The 22,290-nt window shown below is 37.6% G+C and overlaps 1 protein-coding gene across 1 annotated transcript in view; it reads right to left on the bottom strand.

Moving 5' to 3' along the window:
* Positions 1 to 21,835, bottom strand: part of Necab1 (N-terminal EF-hand calcium binding protein 1) — a 147,775-nt gene extending 125,940 nt beyond the window's left edge. Inside the window, exons 1-2 of the mRNA XM_076836128.1 lie at positions 21,737 to 21,835; positions 14,526 to 14,550 (exon numbers count right to left, since the gene is read on the bottom strand). Coding sequence (XP_076692243.1) covers positions 14,526 to 14,550; positions 21,737 to 21,835 — 124 coding nt within the window. The remainder of the gene's footprint in view (positions 1 to 14,525; positions 14,551 to 21,736) is intronic.
* Positions 21,836 to 22,290: the final 455 nt, after the last annotated feature.

Genomic DNA, 22,290 nt, shown 5'->3' with positions numbered 1-22,290 from the left:
TAGAACTTTACAGCACAAATAATATACTGTTCATTTAACTTCAACTTATGAAGATTCTTGGACAATCATTCAGGGGATCCCAGAATGGAATGTATAAGTAACTTTGGAAATGAGAGAAGTCTATAAGCTAAAGGCAAAAATAAATTATAAATAATGTTATGGCTTGCATCTGGAATGTCCTCCCAAAGTTCATATATTGAAAGCATGATCCCCAACGCAGCATAGTGTGTACCCTTGAAATGGTATGACAGAAGTGGGGCTTTTAGGCAATGACTGTATCATGAGGGCCCTGATCTCATCAGTTGATTAACTGATGCATTCATCAATCCCTTGATACCTGGTTGGACTTACTGGGATGCAGGACCTAGTCAGAGGAAGCAGGTCACTGGAAAAATGTCCTGGCAGAGTTTATCATCTCCCAAGCCCCTTCTCTCTCTTTCTCTTTTTGTGCTTCATGAGCCAAAAAGATTTCATCTACCATGATATTTCTGTCTTTGAGCCAGCTGACCATGGACTGAATCTTCTGAATCTGTGAGCCAAAATAAATCTTTCCTCCTCTAAGTTGTTCTTGTGAGGTATTTTGGTCACACTAATGAAAAACTGAGTAACATACATAGGCTTTGTGCTATCATTGATAAAGTTGTTTCCCATCAAGGCATGAGTTAATCATTCTGACACTGCTACACAGGTAGACTGGAACTGAACAATTATGTTTATGAATGGCTGATACTAGGAGCTGGACTTTTCAATGTTGAAGTAACAGATTACAGAAATTAGAGTGAGGAGGCTAGAATAATCTATGTGATAATCTGAGACACTGTAGTGCCTCATGTTTAACTTAGTATAGGTACATGTAAGGACATAAAGAAATATTTGTAAATATGCTCATATACAAAGTTGGTATGCACATACGTTATTTCCTTGCTCCATCACCTGAGAGGATTCGAGGCCACAGTGAGACCTCACTAACAATAGCACGGCTATCACACAGATCTTAGCTCTTAACAACATTCTACAGTGAAAAAGACTAGAGCTTCTTGGGGGAAATGGTGGTTCTAGGGGTTGGAATTATAGAAGAAGATCCTGAAGCATCTGGTAGTGCCAGAAGTCTAGGGAGCACTCAACTCTTCTCACCCACAGTTGAGGGTATGGAAAAGTCAGCTAATGGTACCTCCCAGGACAAGTGCGGGAACAACTTGAACAAAAGGGAGGCATACTGAATTTTAATCCAAAGTAGATAATAAATATCCATGAGTCCATAGTATGACAAATAAATATTGAATAATTAAATGAGAGAATAGCCAGGTGCAGGCCTGAAATCCCAGCAGCTCAGAAGGCTGACGCAGGAGGATTGTGAGTTCAATGCCAGCCTCAGCAACTTAGTGAGACCCTGTTTCTAAATAAAAGATATTCTCAAAGAGCTGGGGATGTGGCTCAGTGGTTAAGCACCCTTGGGTTCAATTCCTGGTACCAAATAAATAAATAGGAGAATAGGCAAAAGTCCCATCAAGAGAACTCTAAATAATTTATGCAGGCACTCAGGTTTCAAGAAGGCAGAGCATGACTTCCCAGTTGATCGGGAATTGCAACTTTCTTCCAAAGGGTGAAGTATGGAAAGGAGGAAAGAATAAACTTTACAGTAGAGATCAATATCAGCAAGAGCAGTCATAAATAAGAGTTAGTATGTACCCTTGAAATGGTATGACAGAATTTTAATTTTGTAATATTCTTCCCCCAAACAATTCCAGTCTAGTCATGACAAAAACATCATACAAATCCCAATTAAGAGGCTTTGTACTAAGTACTGTTCCCTCAGAACTCACGAATGTCAACCGAGGGAAATCTAAGAAACTATCTCGACCAAGATGAGCCTGAAAAGAAGTGATTGCCAAACATAATGTGGTACATTGGATGGGATCCTGGAACAGAAAAAGGACATTAGGTAAAAACTAATAAGGTATGACCTTTAGTTAAAAATAATATATTGACATTGGTTCCTTAATTATAACAAATGTACCAAAGAAATGGAAGATGTTAATAGTAAGGAAAATTGAGTGTCAGGTATATGGAAGCTAGCTTCACAATTCTAAAGAAAAAAAAAATGGTTGACCTATTATGTTGCAAAGAATTTTTACTCTAAATTTTATTGATTATAGTTTTCACATAGTTTCTTGAAATAGTTATGTCTTCTTAGTTTCTTCAGGAGAAGAAATAACTGAAATACAAGGTTCAGTGACTTGGATGAGGTCCCTGAAAGCATATCTCCGAGGACACACTCCTAGAAGATCATTAAAGATGCCTTCGGTTTAAAATCTACCCAGTGCCTGGGTAGATTTTAAATTCCAGTTTCTACCCTGGTTGAAACTGGAATAATTCAGTCAAATGCTTGGCTCCATAGTGACCCACCACCAAATATTTAAATACTTTAGATACTTTATCATGAAACTTATTTGTTATGTTGAACTATTTTCATCACTTAGAATTATCCTAGAAATAAATGATATATATGTATATATATATGTATATATATATATATATATATGTAAATATATATATATATATATACACACACATATATGTATATATATTATATATAACTACTGTCTTCATCCTGAGGGAATGAGTATATATTATTTTTCATGGTTAGAAAGAATGTACTTTTAATTTAGTGAAAAATATGCATTTAATGTCACTTTCATGTAGAATTAACAATAACATTTTATGTGAGACGAGAAGAAAAGCAAAAAATGAAAAACAAAACCTAAAAAAAAAAAAACACCCAGTTACTCAGGATTTCGTAGAACGACAGATGAAATATTTGTTGGAGGAGCAGTTAGTCATTGTAGAGGATGTAGATTTCAAATTAGAAACATAAAGCATGCTCCATTTCTAGGCAAATTTCATTGGTAAATGAACACTAAATATTAGAGGTAGAAAGAGGAGTACAATCCATAATTGAATTGCTTTCTCTTTCTCTCCTCCTACCTTCATTCCCAATAGGTAATCATAGTTTTACAACTACTCTACTTTTCCAAAGAGGAATCTCTCAATATCTCTCTCTCTCTCTCTCTCTCTCTCTCTCTCTCTCTCTCTCTCTCTCTTTTGGCCTGGTCAAATATTTGTTCTCTTTCTTTAGGTAAAAGCTGTGATTTTTCACTTGAGAAATCATCTGCCTTCTCTCACTCTAAGTTTTTAAGATGTAGCTCTATGTATCCCATCCCACTCTAGGGTGTGTACCTTAGCCAAGCCCAGAAAATCAGTCCATTCCATATTTCAGTTATTGCGTCAAGTGTGAGCATGTGATTTGTTGATCAATCAGAAAAAAAATCTTAAGATTTTTGCTAAAACGTTTATAAAAGAGATGTTCTCTCTTCTGACCTATTGAACAGGTGGTATGCATTCCAGGAGAAATGCATACCACTAAATCCTTAGTGAGAAAGTGCACTTGGATGGAAGACCAAAACTGAAATGGGGGTGGGGCAGGGTGGGATTTCTGAACACCTAGATTCAGTTAAGCAAATTCCTGGGTACTTCAATAATAAGAGCCAACAATCTCCCACTAGAACTTTAACTAATCCAAATAGGGATTTTGTTACTTCAACTGAATTGGTTCTGATAAATCATCTTTCTTTTTTTCTTGGTGTCCTAATTTTTACTATCTTCAGAGAGATAGCTGAGGACAGTTGTTCCACAAGCCTTCCTGGGCCACCCACACAAGGAGACCACTTCCTTCTCTGAAAGTGTATACATTAGTGTACTTACTGCTTGTTTGGCCCAGTGACAGCTGTGTTGAGGATATTATGATTCAGTTTTCTCTGTGTTTGGGACTCATTTATCAATAAGATAATAAGCTCCCAGAGGAAGCCATTGTCCAACACCCCTTCCCTACCTTAAATCCCTGAGTTTATAGTTGATTAAGTTTTCTACAATCTAAGTTAAAAACCAAAGGGGAGTTCCTTTCATTTCATAGACATACAATTTGTCCCAGTAACATAAAGCCTAGTATGGGCTCCAAGTTTGCATTCCATAATTAATTCACAAGTGAAAAAACTGTACCTTTAGGTCCCACAGGGAATTAGTGGAGGCAAAAGAAAACTGACATGTTTTGATTGTGATTATTCATAAAATGCTAAACACCATCCTTAGGGCTTTACCTGTATTTGCGCTGCTTATTCCTCATAATAATCCTGAAAATCAAGTTTTGTTGTTCCTACCTAAAAATGAGGAAATTAGCTCAGAGAAGTTAAATAATTTGTTCAACATCACACCCTAGAAAATGTATACTAAAGATTGTGTATTCTTTTGTCTTTGTATCCTCCACCCCTGGCCCTGGCCGCTACCTGTAATAGTATCTGGACACAAAGACATGCACAAAATATTTAACAAATTAACGAGTGAATGAAAGAACAGCAAAACCAACATTAAAGTTTGTTCTTTTTGGTTCTAATTATCCACTATATCATGTCCCCTTCAAATGGGATCCTAGCCAAAACAATTCTAGATTTTGTCTTTTGTTATTTTTAAATTACAATGCATCATTCAGTATGATTCACATGGTAAGACTGGCATTTTCTAGATTTGAACAATATAACGGTTGCAGAGATGAGCTACAGCAAACTTAGCATCCCAGTTAAGAACTAAGACTTTTGGAGTCAAGAGTTGTACGCTTTCTTTCATATGTGAAAAGTGGAGAAGACAAAGGAAAGAAATGTGGAAGGGGATATCATGAAAATAGAAGGGAGACCAGTAATATAGAGGAAAGGGCCAGGGGGAAGAATAGAGGAAGAAAAGGAGACATACTGGGGAATGATATTGACCAAATTATGTTGCTTTATCATGTGCAGGTAAGAATATGCAACACTGCCTGCAGGTAAGAATATGTAGTTATAACTCTAATTAAAAATATGGAAAAAAGAGAAGCCATTAAAAGACTAGGTTTGGACTTTTGGGTTAGCAGGAATTCTGAATACAAATCTTATTTACTCATTCCGTGTCCCTGGACAAGTTACCTATGTCTCAGATTACTCACTGTTAAAATGGAATAATGATAGTATTTTCTTTGTAAGATTATTCTGGAAATTAATAAAATTATGTGTAGCATAGCGTCTAGAATATGGTAATACTTGGTAATATGGTAAATGCTATGTCTATTTACAGTGATTATTATAATATTAATTTCCTTTGGAGTCTGAACCAATATTCTCATGGCCATATAATACCTATACCATAGAGGCTCTTAAATTTTTCAGGCTTTTTTTTGTCTTAAGACTCTAGGTTTTATTTAGAATATTCCAAAACACATAGTTAGAAACACCACTTATGAATAAACAGGTCAACAAATATTTACAGAAAAACTCATTACTGAAAGTAATCCTAATATTACAAAGTTAAGCTTTTAGTATTATGAGATTCTCATAAATATAAACAAGTTAACAGTTTTATTAGCTACCCAGTTACCTAAGCCAAAAAATTAGAAGTCTGCTCTCTTACCTCACTGTACGGAAGTATGTCACTAAATATCTCATGACTCTCATTAAATACCTCAGTTTGTCAGCAAGTCTTTGCTAATTATAAATCAAAAAATTCACCTTCATATCACTATCTCTTCTACCCCTGATTTATTGATGCTTCAGTATTTTTAATCCGGAGGTTTTTGCAGTATTCTAAGCAGAAGATTATAGAGGCTTTAACTAGGCTGGGAGATTTGGAAGCTGGGAGAAGTGATTAGACTTTGAAGATGTCTTGACAATGGAGCCAATAAACTGTATATGGGTCATTAGAAAAAGAGAAGGATCATGGAAGTCTCTGAAGCTTTTGGTTGTAGCAAGTGCTGAGTGGTGGTGCTATGCCACCCATGGGAGATGCTGCTGAGGAACTGGGGAGATGGGTTTAAGAGTCTGGTTTCAGATATGAGCATGATAGGCATTTGGTATATATTCTTACAAATTGAGAATTTTTGTTTAGTAATGAGTTTCTTCTCATTTTTTCCAGTTCTCTACCTTTGTTCTTGCCTTTCCATATATCTGTAATTACCTGTCTCCCCACCCAACCTACACTTTCTGGAATGAATTGCAACTCAAGAAGAGCTATCCTCAATACCTCAGGTTCACATTCTCCATAGCCCTGCAGCAATTTAGTAATGTTTATGAAACACTTAACCATTAAGTCAGGACTTGTAACTACATATTCAAAGATATATAGTTCCTGCTCTCAAAAACCATACAACCTAATAGGGGAATATGGCCACAAACTAATACCAGATCATAAGTGTATGACACACAAGATGCTGTAGATGGAACAATGAAGGGTAATCTAGCAAGGCATTAATATTTATTGAGTGTGTATTTGTCACATGTGAGGTCTTTGTGTTATTCCACTTAATAATCACAACAGCCCTATGAACTAGGCTTGGGCTACAAGAACCCATCCAAAGTTACAGAGCTTGCACTGTGACAGAATAAATTGACAAATGGACCTGGATTCTAAGCCATACCTACCAAATAATTCGAAAAGGTTCATGCAAGGGATAAGCTTGAGCAGAAAACAGAATCTTGAAGGTCATTCCCAGAAGAGGAAACTGTGCATGCACAGACACAGAGGGAGGGGGAATCTGGAGTTTAAGTCCTCAAGAGATATTGGAGGAGATGAGGTTGGGCAGGCAAACACCATACTAAGGAGTCTCAATTTTATCCTGTGGGCAATGAGTAGCAAGTGAAGAATTCTGAACATAAGAATGATAGGATCAGAGTTTCACTAAAGACAGCTTATTCCAGTATAGCACCTAGTGAAGACTTCCCATCACAGCACTTATTACAGTATATTATTATTATTATTATTATTATTATTATTATTATTATTAGATGGGGATTGAACCCAGGGGAATGTTTTACCACTGAGCTTAATCCCCAGTCCTTTTTTTTTAAACAAACAAACAAACAACAACAACAAAAACATGTTCTTGCTAAATTGCTGAGGCTGGCCTAGAACTTGCAATCCTCTTGCCTTAGCCTTCCAAGTCACTGGGATTATATCACACTTGGTTTGTATAATTATTTTCTAATTTATATATATCTCCCCTTATGAAGTTTGCCAGGCTTTGTGGCAAACTTCAAAGCCAGCCTCAGCAATTTAGTGAAACCCCTCCAAAGTAACTTAGCAGGATTCTGTCTCAAAATAAAATATATATATATAAAGGACTGGGATGTAGTTCAGTGGTAAAGCACCCCTTTGGTACAGTCCCCATTACAAGGAAGGAAGGAAGGAAGGAAGGAAGGAAGGAAGGAAGGAAGGAAGAAATTTAATCTATCTGAATCTAACCTTACACTAGAAAGTGGAGGAAGGACTGACCTTAATTTAACATTATTTGTTTTACTATTTTAATGCCTTACATAAGTCTGGCACACGTAGCAACATATAGTAACAGTTGAAAGAATGAAAGAAGTAAAGGTAGAGGAAAGAGATGGAGGGATAAGACTATTACTCAACAATCTTTTAACTCTAAACCCTCACTACATATAATTTCTATGCATAGTTCTCGTTAAACTTAAGAAAAAATTTAAAAGTGCCATATACACAATGACCACTTGATACATTTTGCTACAAAAATTAAAGTATTGCTAACTTTAAAGTAATACAATGACCCACTGGTTATTTTGGCACTGTGAAGACATGGTCCTGATAATCTGGTATGGTAATATTTTTTACACAACAAGGTATGTCTCATATACATGATGTGTGAGACACTAAAGACAGATTATTCCAGTATAGCAACTAGTGAAGACTTCCGTAACAGAACATCATTTCATTTCCCCCATTCCTTTAATTCTTTTTTGTAAAAAAACATAAATAAAGATGAATTTTTTTTAAGTTTTTAGCATGGAGCATAAAACCCAAACAGTGCTTTGGGCATAAAACACCAATTTTAATCAGCACAACAAATTAAATTAGGATTACTGGGAAAGTTTAATGATCAAGGCAAACGCAGGACAAGCACCAGAGTAGCTCTGGGGTATTAATAAGGTCATCATGGACAGAACCTCTGGGCACTGCCATGTGAGCAATTGAACTCTAGTAGGAGGATGGGTAGGACATTGTGGTTGACAGTTCCATCAAGCAAGAATAAGAATTTCAGACAGGTCAGTTACATTCTCAAGAAATTTCTGTGTATTCTCATTTAATCTTTAAAAAAACAAAAAACAAACAAGCAAACAAAAACCTGTGAAAGAAGCCTATCTTTTTTGCCATTTTGCAGATAAGCTAATTTCGGAAGCTACCCAGGTCACACAGGAAGTAAACAGGGATTTGAAATCGGTTAATTTGACTGCAAAGTCATAAACTCGGCAACCAAGCTACATGCCTCTGGGATCTAGATAGAGTAGGGAGGATGACTTAATTGTGGTACAGAAAATGAAAGGAACGCTGGCTGTCAGTCCATAGATCTCACTGCAGAAAGCACTTAAGAAGCCAGGTTTTAGGGTAAGTACTACACTTTATGTGTTTTAGCATCTGCTATCAGAGAAGGACCTGATTTCATAGCCTTTAACAGCCTCTGCTATCCATACCTTGGTCTCAGGAATTTGAATCTATATTTTCTTTTTGTTTCTGCGACAGCTGATAGGCCGAGCTATGTAAAGATTAGGATTTTCACAGGTTTTTTTTTTTTTTTTTTTGCTTTTGGAAGAAAAGTAACACATTATGAGTGTGAAACTACTTTACATTTGAGAAAAATGACTTTACTATGGAAATATAAAATTTGTTCCCCCCCCCTTTTTTTTTAATAATTATAGTCAGCATTTGCACTCAGGGGCTTCTGCTTTCTGAGACACTGAGGCATTCCTTCCAGGAAGGATATTGTTAGGGCATGAGGTGGTTTTTTCAATGTTTATTACTTTTTTTTTTTTTTTTCTTTTTTAAACTGAATGACTCCTAGTAGACTTTGCTTTGACTTTCAAACTAGTAGATGCATTGAAAAGTCTGCAAATGCCTGAAAGTAAACATAAGCATGAAATTATCTGAAAGCCCTATTAATCTATAATAAGTTATCTGATTTTCAATTTTATTAATTTTCCCTAATTAAGGAATTAGTGAGGAATTATAAAATAAATACATATTGTTGGTCTCATACTCTGAATTTTCCAGGGTACACTCCTCAAGCTTTTCATTTTATTTGGGCTCAGAAGTGCTAATTACAGGATAAGAAGGGCTGAGAGCCTGATGGGGTAAAGGACAAAGCCTCACTACATAGATCACACAAAAAGGACAGCCTGATGACCAAGGTACAGGAGACTCGAAATTATAGTCCTCTGAGACACTCCGAAGGTTGATGGGATAACCCAGCCTTCCAGGACATACCCTACTTACTGAACCTTTGTTTCAACCTCTACCTAAGATCATATTCTTAGATGTGAATAGAATAAACCAAACTTGGGGCAGCCCAATTGAAAGGTTTTTATTATAGCCAGTATTCATTAATTATAATCTAATGAAATCTTCTTTATACCTTTAAATACACAAACAGTACATCAACTCTTCTTAGGCTAGGAATTTTTATTGCTAAAATTATTTTTTTGGAGATGTTAGTCATTCAATCATAATTCCTTCTGATGACCAAGGATGCATTTAGTTTATTAAACCTATAAATTAACTCTGTATTGGGGAACCAGAACATCATCTGCAAGATATTTACAAATCAAGGACAATTATTTCTATGTTTTTGCAGACTGAAACATACACATATATTCATACACAACAAAGTGAAAAGATCAATTTGGAGTCAGAGAGACCTGGGTTTGCAATATGGGTTCTGCTGAGAACATATATGTGATAATTATATAACTTCTCTAGCTTCATTTACTCCATTTAAAGATGAGGATATTAATAAAAATAGCTGCAAATACTGAACAATTATTATTATGTATGAAATCAGAATAAATGCTTTAGAGGCACAATCCCTTTTAATTCTCAATGCAACTTTATAAAAGAAGTAGTATTATTATCCTTCTTTCACAGATGAGGAAACTGAGGCACAAGGAAGTTGAGTAACCTGTCCAGTGTTACAAAGCTAACAGTGGCAGAGCTGGGACACTGAGACTTGTTTGACCTCAAATCCTGTGTTGTTCCCACTGCTCTAAACTGTCCATTTTAAAGACTTTTCATACTGATTAAAACAATGTATATCAAGCACCTTAGATGGGACCTGGCCCATAATAAGCCCTCCATAAATTTGGGCCAATATTTTGATTGATAAACAATAGATACACAACAACACAGCTTAGTTTGATTAAGGGATACATATGTCTGTTCCAATTTTTTTAAGGTCAAATTATTGGTTATGTGCTTCTTACAAATAGATTCACAAATATTTATTGAGTGTGGTGGTGGCATTTTGGACCGGACATCTTTGCCCTCAGAGAAGAACAATGTACAGGCTGCTAGACTGGGTTAAAGACCAGAGAAGAACTGAGCCCCTTAAAGAGATCAGTCGTGACACAAGGATCAAAAGCACCACCCATACAGCCCACCTGTCTGCTGACAAGAATAACAGTAGAACCGAGTAAGAGCAAGAGGCATCTGACGTGTTATTCACTACTACGAGCCTTTTCATTTTGCCTTTTATAAAGGCTAAAAAAATCTTTTGGCACAGATATAGAAAGAAAAATACTGTATGATCTCACTTATATGCAGAATCTGAAAAAGTCTAACTCAAAGGAGTGGAAAGTAGAGTGGTGGATGCCAGGAGCTGGAGTGGGAGCAATGGGGAGATGCTGGTCCAGGGATACTAACTTTCAGTAATGAGATGAACAAGTTCTGGGGACGTGATGTCCAGCATGTATCCAGATGGATGCATCAATTAGTTTGATCGTGGTAATCATTGCACAATGCATACTTAGAACATCACATTGTATACCTTGAATATATACAATCTTAGTGTGCTAGTTAAACATTTTAAAATAAAATTTAAAATAAAATTTAAAAACCTTTCTGCAAATTTTTAAAAAATAACCATGTGCCATTTCTATTTTCATTCAATCCTTGTGAAGGAAGCCTTTTCAGGAGTTTTGCATTTCTAGGTTTAATTCTGCACTCTTGAGATCAAAGTGCCAGCATTTCCCCTGAGCAATCCTATTTGCAGGTCTATCTTTATATCTAGGATCCTAACCTATGATTTAAAAACAACCAACTGCTCCCCGCAACAAAACCCCTCTCCAAGGTATCATTATTATTAATTAATCACAAATCATGTATTTCCCCCTCATTTGTCCAGCAGCTTCTCTCTTAGGCCAGATGAAGTCCAAATGCTAACTCTGTCCTCTGGCAGGGTAACTATCATACTGTTTACTGCCTCTTATTCCTTTCGCTAGTCCATCACCAATTAAGCTTTCCACAAGGGATTCTATGACAGGAGGGTCTGTTACCAAAAGATCAAATACATGTGACAGCTGTTTATTTGCACAATGAACACATGGCACAGGAAGGTGTTTACTTTCTTCACATTTACATTAGATCATCTACCCTCCTTTTCTCTTTTTGGTTCTCCTTGTATGGTAAATAGCCTTATGTCTTTTTCTCATTAAACTCCACTGGCAATAGAAATAACAGAACCTTTGCAGCACACACAAAAAAAGAAAAACAGCTCAAACTTTCAGTACTAAGCACTTAACAGTGTGTCAGGCATTGCCTCGAAGACTTTACATATATTTTCCCAAAGACTTTACATATATTGTTCCACTATTACTCATAACAACCCCAAGATATGCACGTAGTTACTAGGTGACATAGCTGGGATTTAGGCATGGGCCTGCTTGACTCCCTCTCCCTCTCTACACAGAGAAGGAGGTAGAATAGGTGGGATTAAAAACAGGAAGAAGTTAACCAAATTTAGAACAGAAAGGGGCTATGAAGTAAAATCTTTACATATCTTGACCTTGCAAATTTGGCTTAATCTTCATTCACTCTTAAGGTGAAAGGTGTTTTATATTTTCTATTTGAAGAATTGTGGACTTATCAAGAAGCCACCCTATAATGAATAAGATTAAAAATGTTTCCATATGAACCTGTAAACGTTATTCAACAAAGTAATTTTGTACTAAGTAGTTTTCTAATTTGTAAGTAAGTAGTTTTGTAATTCAGTTTCAAAGCTTATCTATAAATGTATAGCTAATAAAACATGCATCTCACCTAGTAATCAATTTTGCCTCTTGCTTATCTTCTACAATGAATAGACAAATGTTTAATTCTAGGAGTAAAATGAACTTTTATCCACACAAACAAAAAAAATGACTAAGAAATGTTTTCAAATTAGATCAGGATTTTTTTCCATTTGATATAAACTCAAAATTGTCATATGCCTTTGTTCATTTGCTTTTGTGAACTTGTAAAATGTGGAAATAAATATAATGCCAAAAGTAAAAAAAAAAAAAAACAGGAAGAAGAGTGGACAGAGAGAAGGGAAATGGATAATGGAGAAGAACATTCTCAATCATTAATAATTTATTAAACAAACATCTATTGCTCACCTAGTGCAGGCTGGGCAGAGTATTTACTCATAAGAGAGTTCCTTGCCCCGGAGAGGCATATTTGGCTTAAAGTAAAATCTCCAGCAAACTGTAGTCCTCCATCAGAAGGGCAATAATCGATACATGCAAAAGTGTAGAGAGTGAGGGTGGAGCCCTGCTGAAGACTCTGGGAGTCCTTCCAGATAAGGAGCCTTCTGAGCAGAAGTGTACCACTCAGAGGCATCCTCAAGCTGAGGGTGGAATGTCATACCAGGAAAAGGTCAAAGCAGGGCAGCATCACAGAGGTGTGGCAGATGGTGGGATGCTCAGGGAATACAGTGCTTCCATGGGCTGCTGAGCAGAACTCATGGTGATGATTGTGAGAGGTAAGAACAGAGTGGGGGTAAGTTTTCATAGCACATTACCATCTGGCATGAGGAAAGGGGTAGCAAGGAGGAGAGAGGCATCAGATGAAAGAGGAGATGGGAGGAAATATGGGTCAGGGGGCTGCCCGTGCAAGTGACCACTCTGTGTAACATAACACAGGAAGTAATCACAGGCCCACAAATCACTTGAAATGATTTTTCCACTTGCTTTTTATCCTAACTATGGACTAGGATAATTTTGCTTTTCATCATGACTATGAATCATGACAATTTCAATGGAAAGAAGAGTGACAGGTACAAAGGTAAGAGTGGCCCTTAATTAGAGTCTTAGGGCCCAAGGAGATGAAGATACATCCGGAGAGAACCAGGAGCTTGGGTGGGGAGAAAGATCAGGCATTTCTGAGCTGCCGACAGCTGCTGAAGCACAAGACAGGTGGCCAACAGATGAGCCACTGTACTCTAGGCATCACCGGGTCAGGGTGTCAGGCAAAAGGTGGAAGGACAGATGAGAAGACAAGATGATAGTGTCATTATTTATGTTTTAAAGAGTTATCAAATGCTTCAAATGAAAAAAAAATAAAAATTACTTTTGAATTGGCAATATATCGATAACCACAATATAATTTTTAAAAATATTCTGGTGGTCAGGCATAGTCATGTGGACTTGAGATTCTACTTCATTGCATCTTAGATTAATGTATTTTCTTTGGGGTAGAAAGATGCACAGTGTCAATCAAGTTTTTCTTGATCTGGCTGCTTAAGGACAAATTAGACAACAACCACTGTCTTTATACTGTCAGATCTGGACTTGACTATAACTTTCCCATTGATAAATGGGATTTCAAGGAAGGGAAGGAAGACTTTGCATTCCAAATTTGTCAAGTAACTCTCATCAATAATATACCTACACTATAGTACATAAGCTATAGCAGCAGAATAAATTTCTCTAATTTGGGATTATGTGAATAAAGTAGAATAAAGTAATAAAATATATTGCTTGTGCTAGCCTATAATTGCTGAATTTTGTGCAGCTGTCACTAAATTGACAAATGAATTTTTTACTCTGGGTTTGTCCTCTTCTCTGTCTCTATGGATTATCACCCCTGTGCCTACACATCATATGGGAGAGCGAACATGGGATGTATGCTTTATGGCATTGCACCCAGGCAACCATTTTGGATGCAGTAGCACTCTTAGGATCACTATAAAGTTAAGTGTGAAAACTGTAGATTTCAGTTTCAAACAGGCTTAGGTTTAAGACTCAGCTTTATATTTTAATAATACTGATGCATAATGCACACGATGCAACCAGCCCACTGCTTGGCACACAGGAGACATTCGATGAACAGAAGCTGTTGTTGCTGTAAAACTACTTTTTTTCAAGCATTAAAGGGAAATGCCAGAGCCCAATTATGACAGGACTCTTCACTTCAAAGGCATAAATTCCGCCTTCCTGTCAAATGTAAATTCCTCTGCCAACTTCTCATGAATATTTGGAACCATAACTTGCCTAAAATTGTGACTAGCACAAGAAACTCACATTTATATGTCAATTTCTGGGTTTTTTTCGCCTTCTCTATTATTTTTTATAAGGCATTCTAAAATATGAGATTAATAAATAGAAACTGTAGTATTTAGGTCTTACCATTTTTGTCTGCTCGCCTCAGTATCTGAAAAAAAAAGAAAAAGAAATTTATCACCTTTTTTAGTAAGCATTGCAGTGAACATTTTCTTCATCTATTATTAAACAAAAGGAAATTCCAACTTTGGAGTAAATATTTCCCAACTGAGGTCATTATAAAAACCAAAATCTGAAAACAACCCAAATGTCCATAAACAAGTGAATGGATAAACTGTGGTCTGTCCTTACAATGGAATACTAGTAAACTAAAAAAGAGATAGTGATACATATAAATATTTGGATGGACCTCAAAATAATTAGGTTGAGTAGAAAGTCTAGTCACAAAAAAAAATACTTACTGTATAAATTCATTTATATGAAATTATTAAAAAAAATGCAAACTAGTGACAGAAAGCAGATCAAGGTTACTTACAAATGGCAGGGTGGGCAGAGATGGATTATAAAAGAGTAGGAGGGAATTTGGAGGGTGACAAAGATAGTTATCACCTTGATTATGTTCATGGTTTCAGATGTCAAAACTCTTCAGATTTGTAGTTTATAAATATAGACGTTAATGTAAATCAATCATATCTCAATAAAACTGGGAATAAACAAAAAGAAAATAATAAATCATGGCTAAATAGGAACCTGCATGTCTATACTATGTCTTGCTCTATCTGTATGCATTAATTATATTATCTTGGATTTATTTTAAATTGTTTTTGATATACAGAAACTGATTTCTGATCTTTCCTCCAGCATTGTCCCACATAGTCCAGGGCTGGGAAGATCACTTTGGCCTGGCAAACAGGGTTTCACGTCCTCTGATCACAGTGATTGCTGAGTCATAAGCACTCAGGGCCAGTGAATGACAGGCCACGGTTAGGCCACGGTTTTGCTTCAATGGTGAAAAGAGAGATGTACTTTCTTTTCTACTGACTTTGAACTTGGGAAGATAAGGTAAGGAACTGCTGTAGCCATTTTGTCACCATGTGAGCTGCAGGTTGAGTTGTGTCTCCTGAAAACAAAATATTAAAGTTGTAACCCTCAGTACCTGTGAATGTGACCTTGTTCAGACATGGGGCCTTTGCTGATGTAATCAAATCAAGATGAGGCATTATTGGATTCAGGTGTGCCCTAGATCCAATGACTGGTGAACTTAGGAGGAGACACAGAGGCACAGAGACAGAAGGAAGAGAGGCTATCCCGTGACAGAGGTAGATACTGGAGGGTGCAGCCTCCAGAACCACGAGCAAGTTCTGTTGTCTAAGTCACCCTTGTTGTGGCGGGTTGTTCCAGTACTCCTTGGAAGTTAATACAACATGTAACTTGCAAGTAACTAACAGCCAAGAAAGCAGTGTTCAGATACTCAGAGAAACTTGATCCTGATGGCCCTTTCTGAGCCCCTCATCAAGTTCCTGAGGAGAAGACCTCTGCTTTTCATTATAGGAGCTAGAAAATTACTATATTTTTAAATCTTAACATTTTGAGTTTGTGTTGTTTTTGTGGTTTGTTTGTTTGTTATCTGCAATCAAATTAATCCTAATAAGTATACTGATAGCCATCTAGATGATATAATATAGAGTTTCATGATAGCAGTACTAAAGAACATGTCCCTGTACCATATTGCAAAGACAAACTTTATTTTTTTTTAATTTATTTTTTTAACATTTTTTTTGAGAGAGAGAATTTTAATATTTATTATTACTATTATTATTATTTTTAGTTTTCAGCGGACACAACATCTTTGTTTTATATGTGGTGCTGAGGATCGAACCCGGGCCGCATGCATGCCAGGCGAGCGCACTACCACTTGAGCCACATCCCCAACCCCGCAAAGACAAACTTTAATCACCTGGAAAACACCCTTGACAATCACTTTTTTTCCCCCTGAATAATGTGTAGTTATAATTAAATAGTCAAAACCTTTTTTTCTTTTTCTATTTAGATCAGTGCTTCTTGGTAGACAGCTTAAGACATGAATGGTAATTTTTATTCCCAAGTTGTCTATCGTATCACTTTCTACATAAGAACATCCTCCTCCTTGCATTCATTGATTTCAAAGAAATGAAGTATGGATAAATCTAACCACTACCACAGAGTGTTTAATTATAAAATACTAAGATTATTACTAAAATTCTCACCCATGAAACTTTCCCAATGACAGATAGCTGTCACTTTGACCAATATGCATAAGATATTGGCCCTCATTTTTATTAAATTGATTTAATTATTGAAGGAAGACTGCTTTTAGTAGTAAGAGATACATTTTGAGAAGAATAATACCCGTATTCTTTCCACTCTACAGAGGTTATTGCTAGTGGGAGTTTGGGGATCTGTTTCTCCATCACAACAAGCTTCTTCCTCTACTCTAAAGCCAGAGTGCCCTAGTTGCATCAGGAGACAGGAAGCACAATTTATCCTTCACTTTTGATATACTCTAGGATTCTATTTCAAGTTCTATTGTGTCCCCAGGAGTTAGAAGAGGCTAGAATAGAAAAAAACCACACACCAGAGAATTGGGTCCAAGACTGCCATCATTTTGTTTCATTAAAAAAAAAACAAAAACAAAAAAAAAAACAAAAAAACCCTTAAATAGAATTCAGCTTCTTAAAGACAAAATTAAGACAGCAGCTTGTGTTATTAAGATAGTTCTTGTAATTAAATATGAACAGAACTGTCTTCTGCTGCAAATTTTGCCTCGGAGTCCACAAACTAATAAAAGCTGTAGTGCAGATGAGAATCAAGTTCATTATGTTATGCTGTCACAGTCATCTGGGTCAGCTAATCTTACAGTTTGCTGTCACTAGAGGCATAGCAAATAAATTTAAATATTATGATGAGGTTTAAAGTTTCTATACAAGAAGTCCTCTGCTTTTGGCTATATTTCATCATCAAGTAGATTATTTACCTCCAAAGATATTCTTTGATGGACTTAAATGAAATTCCTTGTTCTTCACTTTATATTATTAAAGGTGGGTGTCAAAATGTAAATATTATCTTGAAAGCATAAGAAATGAACAGAATCACCATTTACCGAACTTAACATTTCCTAAGTGCTTCATACCATGTTAACCGGTTAAAACTCCAAATGAGATGGGCTACTCAGTTACCTGGTGAACTTCTGAGGAACTGGGATGTAGGCAGGGAGTTAGGAGTCATCCAGAATACCCAGTGCCACTTAGAAGGTGAAACCTAGGAGGTGAATCATGATGTGTAGGTCTGAACATCCAGCAGGTTGTTTTGATATCAGTCCACTAATCACCCCGAGATAGGATGTGGGAAGATAAGTATGGAAGATGGATGGAGAAAAGGTACTTAGTACATATGTTTTCATCTCCTCAATTTTTGCATAGGGTAGGTCCTATGTGGGAAAACAAGGCAAATTTCATCATTGCCTAGCCTAATTTCCCTTGCCAATTAGGATAGATGATTGTGACATTAACTGTCATTCTACCAACTGGACAATCTCACTTAAATAATCAATTATGCATGTGTGACTAGGAGAGCAGGATGTGTGCCTGTATCAGAATTCTAAAACTCTATTTTAGTGGTTGGTTCTCTGTCCATCTCACCTCTCAAACAAATGAGAATGCACAGGACTTCAGAATTGAATGTCTTTTTTAGGAGAAACTATTGCTACATTTTTGTCAAGTTCCTGACCAACCAAGCCCTGGGTCTTGAGTTCAGGATATACACTGGTAGGCATATGTAGATGGGGAAGCAATGTAAGACAAACAGTGAAGCTACCTCTCTCTTCCACAACCTCCAGCCTCACTCCTGCCTCGTCACTGAAGTAAGGAAGGGCCCCTACCTTCCCAATAAGATGTCAAAGGAAAACCATTGGAAGAAGAAAGTGTCAGCAGGTGGGTGGAATTGCAACTGATTTCATTAGGATCTTGTCTTGCTTTGGGGGATATCTTACTTTTGCACAGTAGCAGAGTGGATGAATGTAATGACTCAAAAGAAGGTCCACATGCTCCAGAGCCTAGTATTCTAAATTCAAGTTTATTCTCTGTTATTTGGAATGCAGTCACCTGGGAAAAGATAGTACACTAGGGGACAAAGAAAACAACTGTTACTCTCTTGGTCCTTCAGTGTTGCTGCACACCAAACTCAGGTCACGGTCTCTTCTGTGGCTGGCAGGCATGCCGCAAGCAAGTGCACAGACATAGTATCCTGGCACACCTTGGTACCAGCACTGGATTTTCTAAACCCTTTAGAAAATTCAAGAGGACTCATGATAAACTGATACTCAATTCAGTCATTTTTTGAGAGATAAAATCATACAAATCAGATTTATAAAGAAATAGTTCCTTGCATTTGTTTGTGGATTTAGCTACTGCTGCTTGCGTACTCAACATGGAACACTGGAATGACCCTATTATTTCAAATTTATATAGCACATTTTATCTTTTTTTTTTCGCACTTTTCTAAACTGTCAATTCTTATTCCATATTCACAACCACTTTGGGAACTAAGTATCAGACTCGTTACTATTGCTGATTTAGAGATAAAAAAATGAAACAAGAGTCAAGAGTTGAACTAAGTGTCTTTCTGATTTCCTTGTCAAATGTCCACATCTAGTTTCCAACCAGCTGGACATGTCTAGTCATGTCACTCACAACATTCTCAGCAGGAGTTTAAATCACTTACTAAAAGATTGATTATTCCAGTGATAATGGAATATAAACATTGGGAATCAGTTTTCCTCTAATTTGGAAATTAGTCTGTATGATGCAAAAGACCCCCCTAATTTCATCTCTGTTCCCCTTTGGAATAGGTAATATCTATCACGTATTTATTATGATCTGGATAGAATTTAAAAAGCAATCTTTCTTAGCAGTGCTACTAGAATATATTAAATCTAATCCAATAAAATGATATATTTATATTTCACATTTTATTCTGCTAACAGCAACATGATCCAAAAATGAATAATTCAAAAAATCCCGAAATAACAAATCCTTTTTCATGTCACATATCTCACCAAAGTGTTAGATTTTTCACAAAATAACTCAGAGAAATGTGTAAACAAAATCTTTTCTATTCCAGACAAAATCCAATGGCAGTTATTTCTGGGTAGACTCTAGCATTTTACTGACAAAGAAGCATGTCAACACCTCTCGTGTGGAATCAGTTTTATGTTTTTATTTTTTTTTTAAATTCTAGAAATAGATATGAGAAGGTAAGGATGCTCTATTCATAAATGACAAATTCCTTCAGGAACTGATGCTGTTTTGGGAACAACTGTGCATATGTAATAACAAATCAGATTTTAATTTCTTATTTTTTTAAAAAAAATTGCAGTTGAACACTTGAGCTGAGATTGGTGTATATGTGTCTGGGAGGCTGAGTTCCCATCTATACAGTTTCAATTCATTCATCTCCACATTATTACCATAATTTCTTAGCTGTTTTAAAGAAAAATCACAAGGAAGCATTTGATATCCTTGGAGGGTAGAGTACAGATCAGTTCAGAACAGAGGAGCTACTTGCCTTCCAAATCCACTTCACAGCAGACAGCTAGGTTGTCAGCCTATAACTGACCTTCAGCGGTCCCAACTTTCTCTTGGCCCTGAGGATTTTCTTCTCAGATGAGCTACCTTGCCTGTCCCCTCTCCTATCTCAGTTCCTCAAGGGCTTTGTAGTCCTGAATAGTAGAACATGAAGGAATAGTGTCAGCTGGTGAAACCATTAGCACCAATAACACCATCTGCTTGACTCAAGCCAAGCAGAGATAGATGCTGAGGAAGAATAAGGACCTTAGCAATCTGATTGAGCCAACAAAGAGGAAGCAGACACTTATTTTTGGTGGGAAGAAGATGGCTGGCCCGAAGTTCCTGGATCCCCAGTAGGAGCTGATGACCAGAGAAGGCTACTCCCCACATAGTTGAATACTCTATCATGTGCTTTAAACCACTTGTAAGTATCAATAAGAGTTTATCTGCCACATGAAAATATCCTAGCTCACCCATTCAAAATAAAATCGGGAGGGCTCCTTGCCCCTCCTACCATTAACTTCATTATCTTGGCCTCACCATTATGATACTAATAATTTTATTTCCTCATATTTTCATCTTTCTACAAATAAATGCATTTGGCCTCTGGCCCACCTCTGATTTATTTCAATTTTAATTAGAAATGATAGCTTGAAAAAAGGTAAAGGAAAGAACATGCCACATTCCTAGATGCCCTTTGCCTATTTTCTATCAAACAAGCAGTAGCTAGAGTTTTCCCCACTGAGCCAGACACTACCTGGGGGAATGGTATGAATGTGACAACTGAGGAACGGGGAGAGCCGGGAGCCCCACAGGCAACTGAGGGATGGAAAGATCAGGAAACCCAAAGGCAGAGAAAAGAGCCGGACAGCAGGGTGAAAAATACAGAGAAGGGAAACAGCAGGAAGGAAAAGCACAGTAAAACTGAGAAACCAATAAGAACTAAAACTGCTATAAAGATAGAAATCCACAGCATGATGACAGAAAAAAAAAAATAGCACAGAAAGAAAAGAAGGAATGATCATCATATCCGAGAAATGGAGAAAGGAAGTCAATCCCAAGCAAGAGAAAGGACCAAAGAAAAAAACAAATCAAAAGCTAGGACTGAATAATAGTAATTACAACTTGGAGAGGTACAGGGAAGGGGGATATCAGGGAAGGGGGTTGGGAACAGAAAGTGGCAGTGAAAAAAACAATAAAGAATGATGATCATGAAAGAGATCTTGTCCACCGATGGATAATGGAAAATAAATATGTTCAAAGTAATTGTTTTCCAGGAGAGCTGCCTCGCAATTTCTAGAGCTTGCCTGGGTTGGTTTAGAGCACAAGAGAGGTTGCCTATCAGCAAACAGAGCACAGTAGGGAGGAGATGGGACCCCATATCTGATAGCTCTTTAAAACGTTCTATTCACCCCAATGGAGACTGTTACATTTACAGTTCAGCCCCTACAGAAACCCAGGCTGTTGAGAAATCTAACTTTTGGAATTTCGTCAAGGGTGGTGAAATCCCAAGTTGCAGGTCTGGGACAGCCCCTTCACAAGTTGGATGGCAGACCTTTCTCTTGCATTTGCCTTGGGGATTGGCTGTGGATCGGAGGAGAGAAGGTCGTTCTTATCCATGTTCTGGGGGCAAAAAGTTGGTCAACACCTGAGCCCTCCAGTCACCCGCCATTCCCCGGGGAAGTGGCGTGAGGCTGGGCAAGTGCCCACCTAACTCCTTCCAGCTGTACTTACGTCGAGGAAGATCGACATGCCCTTGGACAGCTGCAGGGCAGAGCTGAGCTCTTCGGAGGAGTTGTTGGAGGACGGCGATGTCTCCCGGGAATCCTCCATCCTCGGGAGCCCTGACGCCCGCGGGCGGGACCGGGCTGGGCGGATGCACGGACTCGGACTAGGGCGCGGCCGCAGCTGCTTCTGCGCCGCCCGGGCTCGGGATCCGAGTGAGTGCAAGCTTGCTCGCTCGCGCGCCTCCCTCCGCTGTCTCTGCGCTGGGTCTCCTCCTCCCTCCCTACGGCCTCCTGGCTCCAAACGCTCACTCTCGCCGCCCCCTTCCCTCGCTGACGGTTCCAGGAACGGACTCCTCCCTGCACTTAGCAACGAGCAGCTCCCCTTGCCATTGAGTGGGCTCTTCCTTGCAGGGCCATCAGCCATCTACCAGAGATAACCCTAAAAGCCCCTGCCCACCGCACGACAGCCTCACATAAAAGCAAGAAGGCTGTTGCCCCGATAGAGAGACAGACTGGAGCAATAGATAGAAGGACTTTTGTCCTAAGCAGCCAAAGGACGAA

This window comes from Callospermophilus lateralis, chromosome 16, assembly GCF_048772815.1.
Source record: "Callospermophilus lateralis isolate mCalLat2 chromosome 16, mCalLat2.hap1, whole genome shotgun sequence".
Classification (NCBI taxonomy): Eukaryota; Metazoa; Chordata; class Mammalia; order Rodentia; family Sciuridae; genus Callospermophilus; species Callospermophilus lateralis.
The sequence above is the reverse complement of the archived record's forward strand: the minus strand, read 5'-3'. Positions and strand labels throughout refer to the sequence as shown.